At 38.5% G+C, this 23089-nt stretch overlaps 2 protein-coding genes and 1 long non-coding RNA gene across 7 annotated transcripts in view; 1 reads left to right on the top strand and 2 right to left on the bottom strand.

The window, feature by feature from the left end:
* Positions 1 to 2559, bottom strand: part of GPAT4 (glycerol-3-phosphate acyltransferase 4) — a 41875-nt gene extending 39316 nt beyond the window's left edge. For 2 of the 4 annotated variants that reach the window (XM_001381877.5, XM_007476390.3), the window contains exon 1: positions 2422 to 2559. The gene's annotated coding sequence lies outside the window, so the exon portion shown is untranslated. Of the gene's footprint in view, positions 1 to 2355 lie in introns of all 4 variants that reach the window. The other 2 variants (XM_056813574.1, XM_056813573.1) reach the window with 2 other exon arrangements.
* LOC103105267 (uncharacterized) overlaps positions 2554 to 23089 on the top strand; it is a 33435-nt gene continuing 12899 nt past the window's right edge. Inside the window, exons 1-2 of one of the 2 annotated variants that reach the window (XR_008915559.1) lie at positions 2599 to 2690; positions 6834 to 6874. This is a non-coding gene — a long non-coding RNA (uncharacterized LOC103105267). Of the gene's footprint in view, positions 2691 to 6833; positions 6875 to 23089 lie in introns of both variants that reach the window. The other variant, XR_001628749.2, reaches the window with a different exon arrangement.
* LOC130456539 (protein phosphatase 1 regulatory subunit 3C-like) lies at positions 7345 to 10224 on the bottom strand. The gene is made up of 2 exons (XM_056813575.1): positions 9455 to 10224; positions 7345 to 9152 (listed from the first exon to the last, which is right to left on the bottom strand). Exons 1-2 carry the CDS (start codon positions 9537 to 9539, stop codon positions 8407 to 8409), a joined length of 831 nt encoding a protein of 276 aa, XP_056669553.1. The 5' UTR covers positions 9540 to 10224; the 3' UTR covers positions 7345 to 8406.

The raw sequence follows: 23089 nt of genomic DNA, 5'->3' as shown, positions 1-23089 counted from the left end.
TGTTCACTAGCTGGCTCCAGCCTACCTTTCCAGACTCATCACACACTCTTCCCACCTTTGTGTGTGTTCCAGGCAAACTGGCCCCCCTGCTGTGTGCCTTACACATGCCATTTCACCTCATGTTGCTGGGCTTTTCCATAGGTTCACTGAATGCACTCCCTCCTCACCTTTGCTTCTTAGAATCCCTGATTTCTTTCTAAAATCAGCTCACAACTCCTATATAAATCCTTTCCTGATCCCCAAAGTGGCTAGCTCTTCCCCAGGCTCCCTGCTATTATCAACCTTGTAGATTGTATCTACCTGTGTTTCCCCCATAAAATAGTGGATAATTAATAAATATTTGCTGATTGATACTAATCATATGACTGAATAACCAGTTACCCCAGACAATTCTCCATGAGTTCTAGATCTTTATTATCAGCAATATAAGGCATACTTATTTATGCTAGACATTTTTCTTTCTAGATACTATTCTTCAAAATGTTCAGGAATACCCTCTAGTTCTAGCATTATGGGATTTTTGACGAATTTTATCTTATGTATATACTTCCTTAAGTTGTTTGCTTTTTTTAAACCAAATTTTTTATTTCATAAACATAGGATTTTGAGTGAGGAAATTCTGCTGTGTAGGTGGGCACCTTCTTTCCAACGTATACTCCTAAGTGAGTTGTCTGGGGCACTGAGAGATTAAATGACTCCCCCAGAGTCACAAAGCTAGTATGTGGAAGGTTAAAGACTTCAAGGCTAGCCTCCAGAGATAAAAGGCTATTCTACACACCTTCCATAATTTTAGACTCTGATCCTCTCTCTATACATGTCTTTCCAGAATGAAAAGCCTCCCTTATCTTTTTAGTTTGCCCTCCATCACTGATTTGGCTGTTTCCCTCTGGGTTTCTCCAATTCCATGACCTAAGGTTAAAAGGATCATATCTGTTAATTGTATTCAAGTCAGATAAAGTTACATCATAGCTTTATACAAGGATAGGATTAGGTTTTCTCTCTCTCCTTCTCACCATAACACTTTTCACAAGAAAGGGCTCACCTTGAATTGGAAAATCAGAAATAGGTCATTGTCCAGATGAAAACACTGGACTAGTACTATAACAAGACTCACTGTTACTAAGTTTATATTGGCAGATTAAACAGGGCTTCATATGCCTTATGAAACTGATTAAGCAAAAGTATCTACTCTTAGGATTTCCAAAATTTGGCAAATTTAACAGTGAAGGAAAACACATGCTGTGCCAAATAAGAAAAAGGAACTAAATGATATTCAGTCAACTATAAGACAGGCAGCATAGAGAATATATGGAAATATTTGAATATCTATATATCTAGATAGACACATACATATACCATAGATGTACACTATTCTTTAAGTGAAACATAACTATGAGCCAGGAAAAGGAACTTTAGGATATGCAATCAACTATAAGATATCCAGCACATAGAAGTATGTATGTGTATATATGTCTGTGTATACACACATATACATATATATGTTTAATTGGTCTAAACGATCAGTTTAAAAAAACCGCTTCAGTTGAAACATGACTATGCCAAGTCTGGAAAAGGAACTCTATGACATACAGCCAAATGCAAGACATATAAGACAAAGAAATTAAGCAGTGTGAGGCATCTGATAGTAAGTTCCCAAACTGTATATGACCTCTATAACCACCAAATGGCAAAACTGTACTCTTTGCAAACAGCAAAAATCTATCTCCAAGAGCAGAAACCCTGTAGGCCATAAAATTTGAGGACACACTCAAAGAAGACCCCCAGGCCGGAGGATTTGCAGTCTTGGACTGGTCGGGAAGATGCCAAAGTGGAAATCGGGGAATAGTGTTTCGAGGGTCTAGAGCAAAGAAAATGAGGGGAAGGAACACTTTCTTTCCTTTCCTTTTCTCCTCCCCCTCTCAGAGAACAACCGGAGAATATAAAGAAAATATAGGCGGGGAGGAAGGGCGAGGACACGTAGAATGGAACAATACAGCATAGGATTTCCGAGAGATGGGGAGGAGACAGCAGGAGAGTCCATCGCGAGGAGGAAGGGTGGGAAGAGAGAGGTGGGCGGGGGGGAAGGGAAATCCTTTCCCCATTGGACGCCTTGGAAGAGCACGCCTCCCCATCGTGGATGGAGGAGCCCTAGCTCGGGCAGCTCGAACAGCTCCGGCAAGGGGAGAGGAATGTTGCATTCCAAGAAGAGAAGGGGTGGTCGGAATGTTCCATGCCGGGAACCCCAGGGTAAACATGATGGTGTCTCCCGAGCTCCCCGGCCGGCTGGGGAGGCCCCCGAGAACCCAGCTCAGGGTCTTAACCCACACCAGACCCGTGACCCTCCCTCTTCCTAACCTCGCTCTCCGTTCCTTTGGCGGCTACCGATATTAGGAGGAAAGAGTCAGACCAGGTGGTACTCACCAGCTGTGTGGCACAGGGGGTCTGGGTTTTGGTCCTCAGGATCCCTCCGTTCACAGTCCCTCCCCCACCGCCGGCTGGAGACGAGGTGGCGGGCGAGTGCGCAAGCGCCTGCCCGCCCTTTGTCTACGCGACTTTGACGTAACGCCCCGCCCCCCGAGCCCTTTTCTTTACAGCTTGGGGCGCGCGCTGAGTGAAGGAAGGCGGTACCCACGCCACCAACGTTGCTGGCGGACGGGCGCGCCTTTCAAGCAGTCTTCCAGGAACGTGAGGTAACAGTCGGAGTCGCCTCCTAGCCGGATAACTACCGGTTAAAGAGCGGTGATCGATTGGTTAACGGAGAGGCACGCGATGGCTCCTGTCAAAGCCCAGGGCTGCAGCGACGGTTGGAAGGTTGGGCGCGAGGATGGGCCTCCCCTGGCAGGATCTGGCTGCCCTGGCCTCATCTCTGGGAGCAGTTGGAGTCGTTGCTGAGGCTGGCACCACCGTCCGCTCTTTCAGTCCTGTTTAATTCCATTCCACACAGCACCCAACCCCGAGGATTAGGGGAGGGGCTTTTTGGGGTGGGGGATTGGGAGAGCACTGGTCTCCCCAACCCCCTTCTCATTAGTTTGGGTCTCTCCCTTTCTGCCATCACTCTTCCCCTAAGTCATGCCCTTCCCAGCTCATAAGGAGACAGACCCTGGGCCATATGAGGAAGCCGGACCTGAGTCACCTTGGCTTCTCGGACTGCAGTTTTCTCTAGAAAATAGTCTCAATCCAAATCCTGCCTTCTACAGGAAGCCTTCCCCAAGCCCTCTTAATCATTCTCTACTTATCCTGCTATATATAGAGAAAATGAATAGTCTTCCCCAGGCCACTTCCATTGATACTGTTTCAAAACTTGGCAACCTAGTCAGCTTCCATAGATTCAGTTATCTCTATTACTGATGACTCGGTCCATTTATCCAGCCCTAACCTCTCCGCTGACTTTCATGGTCGTCACATCATTCACTGCCTGTGGATGTCCAGACATCTTAAAACTCAGCAGGTCCAAACTGAACTCATCTTTCCAATCAAATTCACCTCCTTTTCAAACTTTTACTGTCCAGAGTTCTGCTTTCCTCTCAGTCCTCCCACAGGCATCCCAGGTATCAACTCACTATCTCCATATCCAATCTGTTGCCAAGGGCTGTAGATTTCACATTTGCAACAGGTCTCAATAAACTCCTATGTCTCCTCTTATATTATCACCACTCTGGCTCAGAGATTGAACTTTCTTAGGTCTGAACTATAGCATTAGCCTACTGGTTGGTCAGCCTGCACAAGTTTCTTCCCCCTCCAGGCCATCCTTTATTCAGCTACCAAAATGATTTTCCCAAATCTCAAGTGTGGCTTTCACCCCTATTCAGTAAACTCTAGTGACTATCACTTTTGGGATGAAATATAAAATTCTTTGTCATTCAAAGTCCTTCGTGACCTCACCCCTTCTACCTTTCTAGTCCTCTTACACCATCTGTCTTCCCACCCCCACCCCATCCTCTTATATACTCTTCTATCAAGTGACATCCTGGCTGTTCATGTAGAAAGACAATCTCTCAGCTCTCAGATAAGTATTATCACTGTCTATCACATAGAGAATGATCTCCCTCTTCATCTCAACCTGCTAGCTTCCTGAACTTCCTTCAGGCTCCAGCTAAAATTGTACTTTTTTCAGAAAGTCTTTCCCAATTCCCCTTAATTCTAGTGCCTTCCTTCTTTATTTCCTACTAACCTGAGCAAAATAACTCATTTGTATATATTTGTCTCCTACATTAGACTGTAAGTTTCTTGAGGGCAAGGACTGCTGTTTTTTTCTTCTTTGTACACCCAGGGCTTAATACCTGCTTGAATATAGTAACAAATGCTCTTTAACTGACTAATAAAAAAAAAGAAGTAGTAAATTCACTGAATGTCTTCAAGTAAAGAATGAATGACTTTTTGGTACTGTAGAGGAAATTCTTCAGATTTGGGCTTAACTTCAGATTAGGTCTCTTTCCACTTCAAATTGAAGGGATTCTGAATATTATTGTGCTCTAAATTTCAGTGCTGGGAAAAATTACCACACCTTTCATCATGGCTCTAGGCTATACAGCAAAGGACTTTTATTAAGAGAAATAATGTTGAGGCAGGAAAAGGAAGATGGAGTCAGATTTATGAAGGCCTTAGTTTCTAGGCCAAGGAGTTTTTATTTTGTGTTAGAGCAAGAGTATGTATACATACACTGTATTTCAGTATATTTGGTTTCCTATGACACCTTATGGACTTTGTGTTATTTAAGAACATTCTGAGGTGTCATGTAGTTTTCATCAGATTGCCAAAAGGGATCTGTGACACAGAAAAACGAAGAACCCCATTTTAGAGGTACTGATGAACAACTGAAGGTTTTCAAACAAGGAAGTGATATGGTCAAATAGATTTTTATTACCTACTTGGAATAACCCATTTTCACCTTAAACTCACCATGTCTTACACTTAAAATTCACCTTTCCCCAATCACACATAATTGGATCTTCCCAACTTCTTTATTTCTTTGACCAACACTTCCTTCAAAAAAACTTGCCTCTGAATCTTAATCATTTTTTACTTCTCTTTTCCTCTCAATATCATCATCAAACTCTTTCAAGTTCCTTTTACAACTTCCTTTTTCAGGTGTCATCATTTTAGCTCATACTGATATCATGTTTAGACTATTATTACTACCATAACAGCTTGATAGCTAGCCTCTTTGCCTCAAATCTCTTCCCTTAAACTGATCTCAGTTTAATCTTCTTTAAAGAATCATCTTTTCCTAAATATTTCCTAAATATTCTTAAAGAAGAATTCCCTTGTTTAAAAACTGTAATAATTTCCCCCCATCATCCCAAAGTGTAGCGATATTCAACAAATAGCTAACCTTACTTGAGTACTTCAGGAGGGACAGCCAGGTGGCTCTGGGGATTAAGAGTCAACCTAGAGATGGGAGGGCCTGGGTTCAAATATGACCTTAGATAGTTCAAGCTGTGTGACCCTGGGCAAGTCACCATACTCCATTGCCTAGCTCTTACCACTCTTCTGCCTTGGAACCAATACTTAGTATTAATTCTAATTCTAAGACTGAAGGTAAGGGTTTAAAAAAATGCTTCCAGAAACATGAGGAAAGTATTATATATCCAAGAGACACCTGTTATTAGAATGTATATGTGGGAATTATATAAAACAGCCTCCAATGTTGGTGCCATTCATAGAAGGACAATTTATACTTCTGACACTACAGAAATGCCCATATATTTTGGGATTACATTGTAATTACATTTCTATTTTTGTATATTTGTACAAATAATGTAATTTGTAATTACATTGTTCTTTTCTGTTGGACCTTACTCCTTGCCTCTGGTATCACAATCAAATTTCTGCCATTAACCCTGCTGAGCTTTTCTCACCTCTGCCATCTACTGGGCCTTTCAGTATCTTCCTGATGATTTTTTTTTGTAGGTAATGCACAGAAATGAGGGTGATAAATGTGAAATTTTCTTTAATATATTGTGCAAGAATTTTTTCTAAGGCAGAACAAGATACATTCTATTGTCTTCTCTAAAAATTTCAAATGTACCTTCTGGCAGGGAGAGGTGATAGACTAAAATTGCATAATAAGACATATTTTTGGATATGACCAATTGGGATATTTGTTTTGCTTAACAATGCATACTTGTTTAAAGCCCCCTTCCCCCCCCCCAGTGGAAAGGAGGTGAAAAAGAAAAAAATACTTGTTAACTGAAAAAAGAATATTTAATTTTAAAAATAAAACCAATAGGAAAAAAAGAACATCTTTTTTTCTATGTACACACTGGTTTCAATATATGAGTAACTAATTTATGGACAGTCTAGTACTTTAGCCAGAAGAGATATAATTCCTATTGAAGAAGTACTTTGAGGAAATATGGAGAGTCATACAAATTTACTGTCAAAATCTGCTACCAGTTTATGATAGAATGGTTAGTTTTATTTCTATTACTTTAAAAAAAACCAACAACAAAAAAAGCAATCTTACCTTCTGTCTCAGAAGTGATATTAAGTATTAGTTCCAAGGCAGATGATTAGTAAGGGCTTTCTCTACATTCTTGAAAACATTTTTAGGGTGTATTTTTTTTTGTACTAGAAAATAACAGGCAGTATTTTCGCTAAAGTAAATGTTTAATGATTTGAAATAGTTATTGAAGGCAATGGATGGGCATCCAATGAAGATATTTGAAGACTGAAAAAATTTTTTAGACAAATTGAGGTTAAGTGACTTAACTAGGACCACACAGCTAGGAAATATTCATATTTGAACCCAGGACCTCCCATCTCTAGGCCTGGATCCCCATCCACTGAGCCACCTACTTGTTTCCAAATTTATTATTTTTTTTCTCTTAAAGGCAAACAGGGTTAATTGACTTGGCCCAGGATCACAAATCTAGTAAGTATCTAAGGCCCTCCCAACTCCAGGCTTGGCACTCTATCCACTGCCCCTATTTCCATTACTAACAATGAAATATTACTTCAGACTTATAGTTGGACCCCAGAAAATTTGCCCCAGTTTCTCTCAGCAGAGTCAGAATTGAAAAGGTATAGGTAGAGTTGGGGAAATGAAGAGTAAGAATCATTTTCCTAGGAATAATTCATATCAGAATGGCTTGTGTTTTACACTGCTCCTGAGACCATTTATGTTCAGCTGATTTCTGTCTTTGCTTTGCTAATAATGATAGGACATGTTGCTTGTTGCACACTGGAAGCTAAACTGATGGGGCATTTTAGTCAGAGAACTAAAACCATAGCAGCTTGCTCATTATTATAACTTCCACTCTCAGAAACAGCAAATAACTGTATTCATGAAGCATTTAAATTCTACAAGCAATTGTTGGAAAAGTCAAGTAATCAGACAAGGTATAAGAAAATAACTTTTATTAAAGTTCTTACATCATCAGCTAAACTTGGGAAGGTTTTTCCAGAGTTCAAATAGCCCAAGATATTTTGCTAGAATATTACAATATTCCATGAATTACAGATATAGATAAATTATGTTAAAATATAGAATAAACCATTAAAATAAATATTATCCCATTTTAAATAAGATTTTAATAAAAATAAAATAGAAATTGAAGGTAAGAGGCAGATTTGAATTACCCTTTCACAACAGCTGAATTTTAAAAAAACTTCCATTAAGGAATATTTAGAGGCAAGAATATCTCAAATTACCATAAATGTAATAGCACAATGAATAGAGGACACTCAGCATGCTTTGCCTTTCCATATCACTAATATGAACACTAGAGAGCACCCTTCTCCATGTAGGTGCCTTTTAACAGAGTACATTGTTGTTCACTGGCATCTGACTTTCTTGGCCCTATAGATTATAACCCAGAGTAGCATCTATGGGGTTTTCTTGGCAAAGATAGTGGAGTAGTTTACCATTTTCTTCTACAGTGGATTAAGACAAACAGAGGTTACATGGCTTGCCCAGTCACATAGCTAGTAAGTGGCTAAGGCAGGATTTGAACACAGGCCTTCCTGACTCCAAATCTAATGTTCCATCCACTGAGCAACCTAAGTGCCTCTACTAGAGTTATGTAGGTAATTAAAACAGTGAAAGTTTCCATCTCACTTTAAAGGCAACCCTAGAATTCTGCAAAAGGGTAGTACTCCCAGTGTCTTCCTAAAGAAAGCATCTTCTCTTGAAACAATAACCATACCCCCCTACAAAAGGCAGAAGGTGATTCCACTTTCCTGGGAGAAGACTGAAAAGCACTTGAATTTTATGTCCTAATAACTTAGTTCAGGTGTTTATGGATCTTATTGTAACTAGCAGCAGAAAAGGTTGAAACAACTGGAAAACCTTCAAACCCTGGAGGAGTACAGGTTTTTCAAGTCAGGGGAAAAACTCTTAGATGGGCTGCAAAGAAAATAGGTGGCCCATTTGTGGAGGCTCAAATGGCAGACTCAGAACTACACTCACTCAACATGACAGACAAGTAGGGAGTCAGAGGGCTGCAAGTGGTAGTTATAACCCTGGTTATTGTCCCAATAAATCTGCTGAACACACTGAAAAGAGAAGCAGAACTGGATGGTGCCAGCTGGGCCTGGAGGACCCTGGGGCAATGCCACCTGGAAACTGAAGATATCTATTTCACCTCTGAAAATTTGAGGCACATAAACACAGGGCACGTCGAGGTAAGAAGTCCAGGCATTGAAAGTGATGCGCATTTGCACAACCTTCTCATATCCAAAATTGTGCACTCCAATTGTACCTTGTAAGAAGCGCCCCTGTACTGCACACTGCTCCAGACACACTTTCTGAGCCTGCAGGCATCTGCAGAAACGGCCGTAGTCATCTAAGGGCTGAGAGAAAGCAAGGGCATAGCTGGACCCCGGCGGGACACAGGCTGGAGCCAGCTGTAGAATTCTGTTCCGGAACGGCAGTTCCTCCTTAGGAGTTATAGTACCGCATGAAAAGTTGTGGATGGTGATCAGGGCCAGCCCCTTCGTGTCAGCGAATACCACCCGTTTCTTCGGGAGCTGGCGCTCGGGCTGCCGAACCAAGCAGGGGCGAAGGGGTAGCTGAGGTCGAGGTTCCCCTCCAGAGGACCTCAGGAACCGGTGTAGGAGTGAATTGTGACCCACGGAGAGACGCCTGGTGAGATCTATCCTCGGCATCGCTGGAAGGGAAGAAGATCCAGGGGACAGAAACCTGTAAAAGACTGAAAGGAAGGTGGGGTGGGAAGGCAAGAAGTTAGAGGAGCTGTGGATATGGGGTAAAGGGGTTGATGCCCTCAACTTTATGATCAGTCTCTCCTTCCCTATCCCTCCGAGAAATTGCACCCAAATCTTCCCATCCTTTGGGGTGGGACCTGCGGAAAGAAGCTCAGAGAAAAAAAAAGGAAAAAAAAACAAAAACCGAGACAGAAGGCGCGAATGAGACCTAGGGATATGGACTCTCAAAAAACAAACTTGGAGCTCTTACGCAAGCCTGAGGAGGGAAAACAGTGCAGCAAGGACTCACTTAGCACAGTCGCAGATTCAGGGATAATCAAGAAGATCGATGCCCTCTTAGGAAAAAGGAGAGCCCTGGCCAAATACCTAGGCATAAAACCTCTGGGACCTGCTTGTCCCCAGAGTTTAGTAATCGTGATCCAGTCAGTAACGACTCTATTTTAGAGTCAGCCAATCAAAAACCTCCACTGTTGTAATTAGCCAATCACTTAAAAGAGAAAAGTGAATCTAGTTTCTTCTCCGTACTCCGGGGCTACTGATAGCCCTAGGCTGTCTCTAACTTTGACCCTGCAGTCTAGTTTCCAGGTTTGTCTGCTGGTTATTTCCCCTTAAGGTTTTCTTTTCCAGATCCTTCTGGTATTCTGACTGCCCCAGGGCGTCTAATGAGCAAGAGTCCGAGGACTATAAGGCAAGAACAACGAAGATGGTTACTTAAAAGTGTCACAAAAAATGTAAGATGCTTTATTTAACGAGTTCTGGCTTTTGGTTATTTCTACAAGTCAGGACCATTGTATATTGTGATGTGTCAGTTTAGAATGAACTTCAAAGTTGCTGTTTGATATGAATTCATAAAGTTTAGAGTTCACTGCATGTAAAAACTGAAAGGAACTCTTAACCGAACTTTAATTATTGAAGAGAAAATTGAGCTCCATTCAGGCACAGTGACTTGCCTAAGATCACAGAGTTATATGCCATGAATGGAATTAGAACTTCAGTCTTCTGATCCACACACTCCAGTGCTTTTTCTGATACAATGGAATGTCTTAAAGGGTTTAGACCTTGATTTAATCTCTTTGCTCAATGGAGATCAGAACCCATAATTGATTCACAATAATCAAACCAACAAGAATGCTGATTTATTAATTTATTAAAAGGGTAGCAGGGTGGTTGGTGTTATCTGTTTATTTTCTAAATACGAAAGTTCTCTAACCAGAGCATCTGCTTGTCCAGCATCAAAGAAGCTGGAAATCTATATGACTGTGAGAGCATAAGGTTACTTGGTGATCATGGAACTGCTAAGCTAGGAAATTAGTTGATTTTAGGAGCCAATTTCTTTCAAATATAAAAAAATAAAATAAATCTTTCCAGTAGCTCACATTGCTCAACATAGTTTCTTTTAGATAGTGTAGAGCTGGGATAGGAGTCAGAAAGACCTGAATGTACATTTGATCTCAGACACTTCTTAGCTGTATAATCCTGGACAAGTCACTTAACCTGAATGTAACCTGATGAAGAATGCTCTGCCTTTTGTAAGGGGTAGGGTTGGAGTCTGTGAAAGTCAAATGTTCCATAATTCAGCCAGCCCCCCCTTTGGGGACTCTTCAAGTGATTTGTCTTCAAGACTAGCATCCAGTTGACTTTGGGGTAGATAAAAGATGGAAGTCTAACTCCATTTCATAGGCTCAAAGAAAAGGCTCCTTAGGAAGACAGGAGAGGAGAGGGCAGTTTCCAACATGTTTCTATTCCCAGCTTGCAACTCTAAACTTTGGGGAATTTCTCTTTGGCTGAGACCCAGGATGCTCTGTTTTAACTGAAGTGAGTTATCTTATTCCCCAATGGGAGAACTCCTTCATTCTCTATTGTCTGGTATAGATTTTCCTATGTATATTTTTTTCTGATTTCTATTTTGTTACAATTTGAATAAATAGACTTTTTTGCTATTTGCTATATGTATTCATTGTCCTTCAGAAATTAAAAAGTGATCAAAAGTTACCTCAAACACAAGGACTGTCAGAACTGAAGCTCTTGCCTCTCACCAACTCCACCTTGCCCTCACAAAAGGCAAGGCATTCATTTCTTCTGACTACTATTTTATTTAGGATTTTTGCATCCATATTTATTAATGAAATTAGCCTATACTTTTCTTTCTTCTATTTTTGCTCTTCCTGGTTTAGGTATCAGTACCATACTTGTTTCATAAAAGGAGTTTGGAAAAACTGCTTTTCCTAATACTCCAAATAATTTGTTTAATATTAGATTTAGTTGATCTTTAAATGTTTGGTAGAATTCACTTGTAAATCTTATCTGGTCCTGATGTTTTGTTTTTTCCTTAGGAAGATCATTTATGGCTTGTTCAATTTCTTTTTCTAATATAGGTCTATTTAGACATTCTATTTCATCTTCTGTTAGTCTAAGCAGTTTATATTTTTGTAAGTATTCTACTACTTCACTTAAATTGTTAAATTTGTTGGCATATCATTGAGTAAAATAATTCCTAATAATTGTTTTGCTTTCATCTTCATTAGTGGTATATTTACCCTTATTTGATGCTAGTGATTTGGTTTTCTTTTCTCTCTTTTAAACTATATTAACTAATGGTTTATCTATTTTATTCATTTTTTCATAAAACTAACCTCTACACTGATTTATTAATTTGATAATGTTCTTACATTCAAATGTATTAATCTCATCTTTAATTTTTAGGATTTCTAATTTAATGTTTAATTGGGGATTTTAAATTTGTTCTTTTTCTAGTTTTTTAATTGCATATCCAGTTTGTTAATCTGTTCTTTATTTTACTGATGTATTGTAAACCTCAAAATTTCTTGGACTTATAAATGTTGGAAATTTCACCATTGGGAAATTTCATACTTGAAAAATTCCCTATTGATAGTGGGTCTTGGCTATTGGAATGTGAACCCCATTGGCATGAGAGTTTCCCCCTCCTACCTTCTTAAGATTACTTTAGGACAGAAACCTTTTGCTGAACAATGGAAAGGACTTTGACCTATGCTTAAGCATAGAACAGGAATTTCTTTGAGTCATGATTGATTTTAGAATTGATACAATGGAGATACTTGGAATCAATCTCCACCCTATTCAGTCCTAACAGGATTGAGTAAGGGCTGCAGCCTAGATCAAAATTTAATTATTTCAATCTCTACCCTACTCAGGCTAACAGGATTTAGAAAGGGCTGTAGCAAAGGATCAAAGATTTAATTATTTGAAAATATGACCTTAAATTAATATATATCAGTCTTTTAAAGTGATTTCCTTGTCACAGTAAGTAAAGTTATTTATTGTTTTTATGGCTAGTTCTTTAACTCATTCGTTCCTTAATATTATGTTTCTTAGGGGACAGCTAGGGGGGCTCAGTGGTTTGAGAGCCAGGCACAGAGACTGAAGGTCCTGGGTTCAATCTGGCTTCAGATACTTCCTGGCTGTGTGATTCTGGGCAAGTCATTTAACCACAACTACTTGGCTCTTACTGCTCTTCTGTCTTAGAACCAATACACAGTATTGATTCTGTAAACCTTAAAATTTCTTAGACTTATAAATGTTGGAAATTTCACCATTGGGATATTTCATACTTGGAAAATTTCCTATTGAGAGTGGGAACTCTATTGGAATGTGAACCCCATTGGCATGGGAGGTTCCTCCTCCTCCCTTCTTAAGATTACTTTAGGACAGAAACCTTTTGCTGAACAATGGAAAGGGCTTTGACCTATGCTTAAGCATAGAACAGGAATTTCTTTGAGTCATGATTGATTTTAGAATTGATACAATGGAGATACTTGGAATGACAGAACCAGGTCTTGGAAATCTCCACCCTACTCAATTCTAAGATGGAAGATAAGGGTTTGTTTTTTTTAAGATTAGATTATTTAGTCTCTGATTAATTTTCAATTTGTGTTTCCATCACCCTATATATTAAATATAATGCTGATTGTATTATGAGCTGAAAAGTATATATTTAATATTTCTGCTTGTCTGCATTTAACTATAAAGTTTTATTCCTGAATATATATGACACATTTTTGTAAATGTGCCATGTAACACTGAGAATAGATATATTCTTTTCTATTCCTATTCAGTTCTTACAAGATACCTATCATATCTAGGTTATCTAGGATTCTATTTATCTCCTTGGCTTAGTATTTATTTTTTGGTTAGATTGATCTAGTTCTGAGAGAGGAAGGCTGTCTTCCACTATTATAGTTTTGCTTTTATCACCCGAAATTCATTTAACTTAAAAAAAATCTGGATGCTCTAACATTTGGTTTGTATAGGTTTAGTACTGATGTTACTTCATTATCTATGTTACCTTTTAACATAATGTAATTTCTTTTAATTAAATCTATTTTAGTTTTAACTTTGAGATCATAATTGCTTTCCATGCTTTTTTGCAACATCTGAAGTATAATAGATTCTACTTTCTCCCTTAATTTTTACTCTGCGTGTCTCTTATTTTTAAATGTGTTTCTTATAAGCAACATATTGTCCAGTTTTATTTTTTGATCTATTCTGCTGTTTTCATTTTATGGATGAATTCATCTCATTCACATTCAAAGTTATAATTACTAGTTGTATGTTTCCCTCTACCTTATATCTTCACTCTTTATCCTTCTCTCCCTCTCTTTTTACCCTCTCCCTTTTCATTCTCCCTTATTCTCTCCACTTACCCTTTTAGTTCTAAATCAGTTTGCCCATCTAATAGTCTCTCTCTTCTCCCCTCCCTTTATGCTCCTAGTTCTTAATATCACCACCCTTCTAAGAGTCCCTCTCTTATTTTAACCCCTTGTTCTCTTTTTTCTTGATCTATTCCTATAATATTGATCTATTCCTCTAAGAAACCCTTCCTTATTTTGTCCCACTCTTATTTCATTGTAAGTTAAGAAGACCTTTACTCTTCTACATATACATTATTTCCTTTTACTCAGATCTGAGAATGAAATTCTAACACTACCAGCCCTCCACTCCATCATCTGCTTTACTGTTATAGTTCTTCCATTCATGCCTTTTTTGTATAATTGTTCTATTTTACTTTTTCCTTATCCAGTTTTGTTTTTTTCTTCCAATTTTGTTAGTCTTATTCCATTGTATTCAACTCAATTCTTAGCTTTCTGTCTAGATATGCTCTTTTGAACTACCCAAGTAAAGGCATCATTTTTCTTTTTATTTATAAGTCTATTTATTTAATTAATTGATTTAGAATAGTTTTCCATAGTTATATAAATTATGTTCTTTCCCTCCCTTTTTCTCCCCCCTCCTGTAGCCAATGAGCAATTCCACTGAGTTATATATGTGTCATTGATCAAGACCTATTTCCATATTATGAGTATTTGCACTAGGGTGATCATTTAGAGTCTACATTCCCAATCATATCCCCATTGAACCACGTGATCAAGCAGTTGTTTTTCTTCTATTCCCACAGTTCTTTCTCTGGATATAGATAGCATTCTTTCTCATAAGTCCCTCAGAATTGTCTTGGATCATTGCGTTGCTGCTAGTAGAGAAGTCCATTACATTCAATTGATCCACAGTGTATCTGTCTCTGTGTATAATGTTCTCCTGGTTCTGCTCCTTTCACTCTGCATCATTTCCTGGAGGTCATTCCAGTTCACATGAAATCCCTCCAGTCCATTATTCCTTGTAGCACAATAGTATTCCATCACCAACAGATACCAAAATTTGTTCAGCCATTCCCCAATCAAAGGGCATCCCCTCATTTTCTATTTTTTTTCCACCACAAAGAGTGTGGCTATAAATATTTTTGTACAAGTCTTTTTCCATATTATTTCTTTGGGGTACAAGCCCAGCAGTGCTATGGCTGGATCAAAGGGTAGGCAGTCTTTTAATGCCCTTTGGAAATAGTTCCAAATTGCCTTAAAGGTATCATTTTTAAGGGTTACATATGTTTTCCCATATAAGAAGTAAACAGTTTGACTTTATTAGGTCCCTAATAATTGATCTTTTATGTTAATGTTCTTTTTCTCTTTTTTTAAAACTCCTACCTTCAATCTTGGAATCAATACTAAGTATTAGTTCCAAGGCAGAAGAGTGGTAAGGGCTAGGAAATTGGGGTTAAGTGATTTGTCCAGGGTCATACAGATAGGAAGGATCTGAGACCAACTTTGAATTCAGGATCTCCCATCTTCAAATTTTCTATTCAATTCTGTTTTTTTTTTCCTCAAGAATATCTGAAAGTTCTTTAATTCATTAAATATTGATTTTTTTTTCCTTGCAGGACTTAGACTCAGCTTTGCTGGGTAGGCTATTTTGGTTGTAAACTTAGCTCCTATGCTTTTCAAAATTTCCTGTTCCATGGCCTTGTGACAAGCCTCTTAATGTAGAAGTTGCTTAATGTAGAAGTGTGATCCTGACTGTAGCTCATTTAAATTCAAATTGTTTCTAGCTGCTTATAGTATTTTCTTCTTTACTTGGGAGCTTCAAAACTTAGCTATACAATTCTTATGAGTTTTCATCTTGGGATCTCTTTAAGATGGTAATCAGTGGATTCTTTCCATTTCTATTTTATCCTCTAGTTCTAGAACTTCAGGGCAATTCTCATTAATAATTTCTTAAAGTATAATGTCTAAACTTTTTTTTAATCATAATTTTCAGGTAGTCCAACAATTCCTATATTGTCTCTCCTGTATTCCAGGTCAGTTGTTTTTGTAATGATATATTTCACATTCTCTTCTATTTTTTCATTCTTTTGATTTTGTTTTATTATATCTTGGTGTCTTTAAAAGTCATTATCTTCCCAACATTTACTTTTAATTTTGCTTCTGTGTTTTTTTTCTACTTATGTTGTTATAGTCATTATGTAAATCTTCTTGGCTAAGTTCATACAGTTCTATCCATGCATCTCTATAGTCATCATATTTATAATGTTCACAGTAATATTCCATTACATTGATATAATATGATTTATTTAATCATTCCCTAGTTGACAGGCATCAGCATTGTTTCTAAGTCTTTGCTATTACAAAAAGTGAGGCTATAAATATTTTGGTGTATATAGAGACTTTCTTTTATCATTGGCCTCCTTGGGGTACAAACGTAGCAACAAAATCAAATGATTTAGACATTTTAGTTACTTTATTTGCATAATTCCAAATTGCTTTTCAAAATGGTTGCACTGATTCATAGTTCCACCAACAATGGATTAGTGTACCAATCTTTACACAAAGCCTCCAAAATAGATTATTCCCATTTTTTGTCATCTTTGCCAATTTGTAAAATACGAAGTAAAACCTCAGAGTTCTCAATTTGAATTTTCTAATGTTCATTTCCCTAATTACTAGTGATTTGGAGCATTCTTTCAAATGGTTGTTAATAGTTTGCAATTCTTCTTTAGAGAATTGTTTGTTTACAACCTTTGTTGTATAGTAATTTCTTCAGTTGTATCTTTTATAACCCCTCTTGGGATTTTCTTGGTAGATATACTAGATTGGTTTGTCATTTCTTTTTCCAGCTTATTTTATAGATTAGGAAACTGAAGTAAACAGTGTTCAGTGACTTGCCCAGGTTCACACAGTTAGTCTTGTCTGGGGTCAGATTTGAACTCATTAAGATAAGTCTTCCTGACCCCAGGCACTCTATCCACTGCACTACCTAATTGTCCCATAACCTTTGACCACTTATCTATTGAGGAATTGCTTTTATTATTTATGTTTATATTGTAACAATTGAAATTCTTGAGAGGTAATATTTCATAATTTTAAGTTAATTTAAAGGCATCTGGGTATCTCAGTGGATTGAGAGCCAAGCCTAGAGATGGGAGGTCCTAGGTTCAAATCTGACCTCAGACACTTCCTAGCTGTGTGACCCTGGGCAAGTCACTTAACCCCCATTGCCTAGCCCTTATCACTCTTCTACCTTGGAGTCAATACACAGTATTGATTCTAAGATAAGGTAAGGGTTTTTAAAAAATTAAGTTAATTTGTTAATAGACTGCTCAATATAATCCAATTCTAACAGGTCATGAGAGTGAGCAGGGACCAAAGAGAGGGACAAAAGAGAGTGCAGCAAAAAAGACTGAGCATGGCAAAAGACCCCCAAGAAGCCAAAAGAGAGACCAGGAAGCTATATATGCCCCTGTGGCCACACCACTCAGTCTCTCCCTTCAACATCCCAAGATATCTTTGATTGGTAAATAGCCCCTGAGGAGATAGACTTAGAGATCCTAACTCCTCTCTCTCATTACTTCATCACAGGGAGAGGCCAGTGTTAAGGTTGCCAAAAAGCTCCTTCATCCTTGCTGGGTCACTGCAGTCCAAAACATTAGAGCTTTCTGAATTCATCACCCAATAGTTTTTGTTTCGAGATAAATAAGAAGCAGATCTTTACCCTGCCTCCAATAAAAGCTAGCCCAGGGAGATGCCTAGAGGCCTGAGAGCATATCACTTTAGCTTGGAGGCTGGCTAACCTTCAAAACCCAAGATTTAAGGAAGATTTAATATAAAAATGTCAATTCAATGTTAATTTTCCACTATATATTATATATAAACACATATTAATTATTTATATATCTTAAACACTAAAACTTTATTGGAGAAATTTTATAGATTTTTTTTTCCTATTCAACTGCATCTCTTCTTATCTAGGTACATTAATTTTGTTTGTTCAGAGGCTTTTCAGTTTCATGTAATAAAATTTATTTTATCTCTTGTAATTTCTTCTACCTTTTATTTGGTTAAGAATACATCTCCCACATATAGCTGTGAGAAGTATATATGCTATTTTCTTCTAAATGTTTTATAGTATGATCTTTAATATTAAGGTCATGTATACATTTAGAATGTGTTATAAAATATGGTATAAAGGCAATTGAACCTCACATTTTATATGAAATACAATATGGAGACCCAAAGGTCATGACAAATTTCTATTTTCTATCTTAGAAGAGGCATTTGTAAGACAGTGCCTGTCTGTGCAAGGAGACTCTGCTACAACCCATCCATCTAATCCCCCCAAATGTCAGCATGTCAAAGAATTATAAAGTTATGATCCAGCCCCTTGCCTTCAGGAAAGTGATTTTTTTTGCATTAAAGATCAAATAATAACATTTGACTGGAGTGTGATGGAAAGCCATCCAGGAAAGATAACTACCTGTCATTTTTTTTGAAGAGCATTAGAAATGGAGACTCTTAATAATTTTTCCTCAAGAGTCCTTTCCATTTTCCCATTACATTGATAGTTAAGATAATTCTTCTTTTTGCTTTCTTGATTTGAATAAAATTTGGAAGGGATTTCAGAGGTCACCTAGTCCAACCAGTATCTGAATAGGAATCTGCCTCTATGTCATCTCAGACAAGTATAATTATCTCATACTTGAATATGTCTAGTGATGGTGAAAAGCAGCTCATTTCTTTTATTTTTTTTATTAAAAACAAACAAACAAACAAACAAACAAACAACAGCTTACTTTCTGTCTTAGAATTGACACTAACCATTGATTCCAAGGAAGAAGAGTGGTAAAGCTAGGCATTTGAGGTTAAACACTGTAAGTGTTGTCCAGGGTCACACAGCTAGCTCATTCCTTTTAAACAGATCCACTCAGTAGGAAGCTTTTTCACCCAAAGAAACAAAATCTTTTTCCCTGCAACTTTTCCCCATTTTTTTGTAGTTCTACTATATGGGACATGCAGAACAGTTCTAATTTGTTTTTCATGATAGTCCTTCAAAAATACTTGAATGCAACATCATTTCTCCCCTCTGTCTTCTCTTTTCTTGGTTAAATAGCTTTAATTCCTCAATTTGTCCTTGTATAGCATGGTCTCCAGTCCCTATCTGTATAGAGAAGGCATCTGGCACTAAATTCTATGGTCATACTGGATGCACTCTAGTTTTTCAAAGTCATTTCTAGAATGTGGTGCCCACAATTAAATACAGTATTAAAGATGTAGCTATTTGTCCATTCATTACTAAGTGCACAGAGAGAACAAATCACATTTTGACAATTTTACATATGAGGTTAGTGATCATCTTCCCTCAGCCTTCTCTTTACTGCCCTGGGCAAGTCAGTTAATTTCTGGAACTCAGTTCCTTTTCTACAAAGTAAGAGGGTTGGATTAGAAGATCTGTAAGAGTCTTTTCAACTATAAATCCATGATCCGAGGTTAACCTACTTTAATGATAGAATAGGATCTATTTTTCATCCTTTTAGTCATTCATTCAAAAGACATATAAATGCCTCCCTACTCTATGTGACCTTTGTGACCATTCTCTGAACTATCTTCAGTTTGAGGGAGCTTTTTCTCCTCTCTCTCTCTCTCTCTCTTTTTTTTAAACCCTTATGGTCTATCTTAAAATAGAAGCCCAGTGATGGTGAACCTTTTAGAGATTGAGGGCCCAAACTGCACCCTTACACCACATATGAGCCCCTCACCCCACATGTGAGTCTCTCTCTCACCTTACCCCAGACAGGGGAGAGAGGAAGTGCTGCCATTGGGCTGTTGGGCAGAGGTGCAAGTGATATGAAAAATATCTTAAGGCACGTGTGAGAGGGGGAAGGGAGCAGCCCCTCTGGCACACTCTGGTATGCATGCCATAGGTTTACCAACATGGGGCTAGGCAATAGGAATTAAGTGACTTGCCCAGGGTCACACAGCTAGAAGTATCTAAGGTCAGATTTAAAGTCAGGTCCTCCCAACTCCAGGTCTCGCTCTCTATCCACTGTGCCATCTAGCTTAGGCTAGTTTCTACTTTTTCAAACATGATAACCCAAACTTGACAGAATATTCTAGTAAAGGTTTATATTACACAGAAGGAAGATCATTTCTGACCCCTGGATGCTATGCTTATTTTTAATATATTATGCTACCATCTTTTTTAAAAAATAAAATATACTAGCAATCGCCATTCAATTTGTGGTTAGCAATTATTTTCAGGTCTTTTTTTATGTGTATATAACCAACATTAATAATGACAAAACTACATGGTTGTCTATGTGAATGTGGGACAGAATAAAAAGCTTTAGTGAAATTAAAATAGGCCACTTAGAAGAAAAGTAATAGATGTTTCCTAAAATGTCATCACAGAAGTTAAATTGGTCTGGAACAATTTGCTCAACTCAAAGACATGGTGATTACTACCCACTACCTTTAGCTCTTTGAGGTAATTGCAAATTGATTGATGATTTTTTCCCCTGATAACTTTCCAGTATCTGATGTTAAAATGACTTGTCTATATTTTCAAAGGTCAAGAGTGATCATATATCATTTCTAAAAGATGGGCAGATCTGCCCTGTTCCAATCTGTGAGAACTTTGTTAGTCCACGATTTGTCAAAATTAATGAATAATACCATAGTTACATGTACTCTTTTCTCATATTAAGTAAGAGATGTCTTATTTTTTATTATTATGATTAAATCTACACCTAAGAATAATGTATTGAAGGATATAGGATACTATAGGACACAATACAACTTGTATCTAAGTCCTACTACAAAGGGCATGCACTAAAACAATTGGCTATTGTTGAAGAGTACTGTGGTATAATGGAAATAGAAATGGAGTATGAATCAGGACTTCTGGTCTAGGGCAGAACCGTGCCACTATTTGTGTGGTCTTTGTGAATCTTTATGATTCAGGAAAGGATTGTATCTCTAAGGTCTCTTTCAATTCGATTGTTCTCATTTCAGCTAATAGGCCACCTTCTGCAATATATGTTGATGCCTTCTCTTAATTGATTATCTCCAATTTATCTTGTATATGGTTTGTTTTACACACCTAGTTGTTTGTATGTTGTCTCTATCTCGTCAGACTTTGAGCCCCTGGAACAAGGACACCATTTTAAAAAATCATTTTGCCATTTTTTATATGCCTAACATATAGTGGGTACTTAATATTTATTGACTGAAAGATTACTTATTTTGTCTTAGTAACAACCCTTTAGAAGGGCAGAAGGGGAAGGGCTAGTCAAATGGGGTTAAGTGACTTACCCAGAGTCATATAGCTGGCAAGTGTCTGAGTCCAGATTTGAACCCAGGTCCTCTTAACTCCTGGCCTGGTGCTCTATCCACCATGCCATCTAGCTACCCTGATTGTGGGACAGGTTTTTGCTAGGCACCTTATAACCAAGAAGCTTTTCTTCAGTGAGTAAAGCTTGTCCTTAGTTCCCATGGCAGACATTGCTGGGAAGCCCATACCTTCTAATCTCTTGAAGAATAAAACATGTGTCTTAGGTTTCCCCCAGTAGGATGTAAGCTAGGATGTGACATAATTATTTTGGGAGTTTGGATCTTTTACACCCTGGTGGTGGGCAGAGGAGTCACGATTACGTGAGCACCGGAAGGTTTCCCCGTTAAGGTGGGTGTCCAGGTGGCAGAGCCAGCAAGATATGGCCAAGGAAGGGGAGCCACAAGGGTTTTTAAACCAGGGTAGGAAGCCCATTTTATCTTAGCTTCCATACCCACCACAAAGCTGGTGTTTTTCTCATTAGGCAATATCTAGAAAGTGGCAACTGTCATAGCCATCCAGGCTTTGCTAATTCTAACTAATGCTTCTAAATTGGGTGGTGATTGAGCCTCCAGATCACTTTTATTTAACAGAATATAGGAGAGCTTCAGATTTCATTCTTCTGCAAAAGATATGGCAGATCTAAGAAAACCTTCTCCCATTACTCTCTGGGGGAACATCTAAAGACATAGGTCTCAAATGGTGAGAGATGGTGTTGGTTTACCAAGTGTTTGCCTCAACTGGACAAGGAAGGTAGCAATGAGAGGTATCCTCAAATACTGAAAAGCTTGCCATACGCAAGACAAATGGACATCTGTGTTCTCTGAGGCATTAGACAGTACAATGGTAGGGACAAATGATGGCTTTTGCAGAAGCAGATTTCAGCTCAATAAGAAATGTTTTGCTAACCAACGTAACTGAGAGTGGAACAGCCAGTTTTGCAAGGCAGTCACTGGACATCTTCAAGGAGAGGCTGTATATCCACATGGAGGACACTCCTTCATGGTGGTTCACTACTGTCGTGGCGAATGTTGGAATAAGAATTCCTACCCAGCTTTGGGGTCAACTTGCATGACCTTTTAGCTTTTGTGATTCTGTGAATGATGACATTTTTGGAACTCTTGACAATGGCTTCAGTTCTCTACTGAATAACTTCAGGGACAGTAAAATCTTATCTTCTCAGTGACTAAGTCAGTTAGCTTGGTTTCAACTAAAGCTACATAGTTTTTGACTGATTACTAAAACAAAGCATTTATTGTGTCACTAGTATGGGGTGCTCAGGGAGGGGTAGTATCTCTGGTATGGAGGGCTTGTCGTGCCCTCCTAGGGCAGCTCTCCAGCCTCTGACCCTCACCTGACACCCAGCTCTCACTTGTGGCTCCCAGTAGCTGCTAGCACGCGGCAGTGGCCACACCCTGGGCAACGGCTTCAACAAGCCGGCTAAACCTTGTGAAGGTAGCCATCGGGACATCGACCCCTGGTGAACTAAGGCTTTGCTCACCCAGCATGTGAAGACTGCTTCGGCGGAACAGGCGGAAGAAACCAATAAGAAGGTTTAACAGCTGAGATGGCGACGCAGCAAAGCACTGTGGAGTGCTCAGGGCATGTTGGAGCACAAAAGACAACACGGCCATCCAATGCAGCTGAGGAAGTCTCCAGGTGTAACGATTTTTCGTGCCAATGGACCCAGACTTCCAACGCCGAGAGAGTGGGACTGTCTTTGTGCATTGACTTCCACTTAAATTTGCTTCATGCACAAGTGTCTTTGTGCACACTCATCTATCCATAGATGAAAACGCACAAAGACAATCGTCATTCTTGGTTACCGAGAGACTACTACTACTACTACTACTACTACTACTACTACTACTACTACTACTACTAGGCATAAAAAGGCAAAAATAACACATCTGTCTTTGAGGGGCATACATTCCAATGGGGGAAACAGCATGTAAAT

The sequence above is a fragment of the Monodelphis domestica genome, chromosome 1 (genome assembly GCF_027887165.1).
Source record: "Monodelphis domestica isolate mMonDom1 chromosome 1, mMonDom1.pri, whole genome shotgun sequence".
Taxonomy (NCBI): Eukaryota; Metazoa; Chordata; class Mammalia; order Didelphimorphia; family Didelphidae; genus Monodelphis; species Monodelphis domestica.
The sequence above is the reverse complement of the archived record's forward strand: the minus strand, read 5'-3'. Positions and strand labels throughout refer to the sequence as shown.

Bases quoted from the DNA above. Each gene is read 5' to 3' on its own strand.
- LOC130456539 (XM_056813575.1), bottom strand. From the start codon at position 9,539: ATGCCTAGGTATTTGGCCAGGGCTCTCCTTTTTCCTAAGAGGGCATCG. The intron at 9,153-9,454 runs GTGAGTCCTTGC...CCTTCCTTTCAG, and splicing joins TGAATCTGCGACTGTGCTAA to TCTTTTACAGGTTTCTGTCC.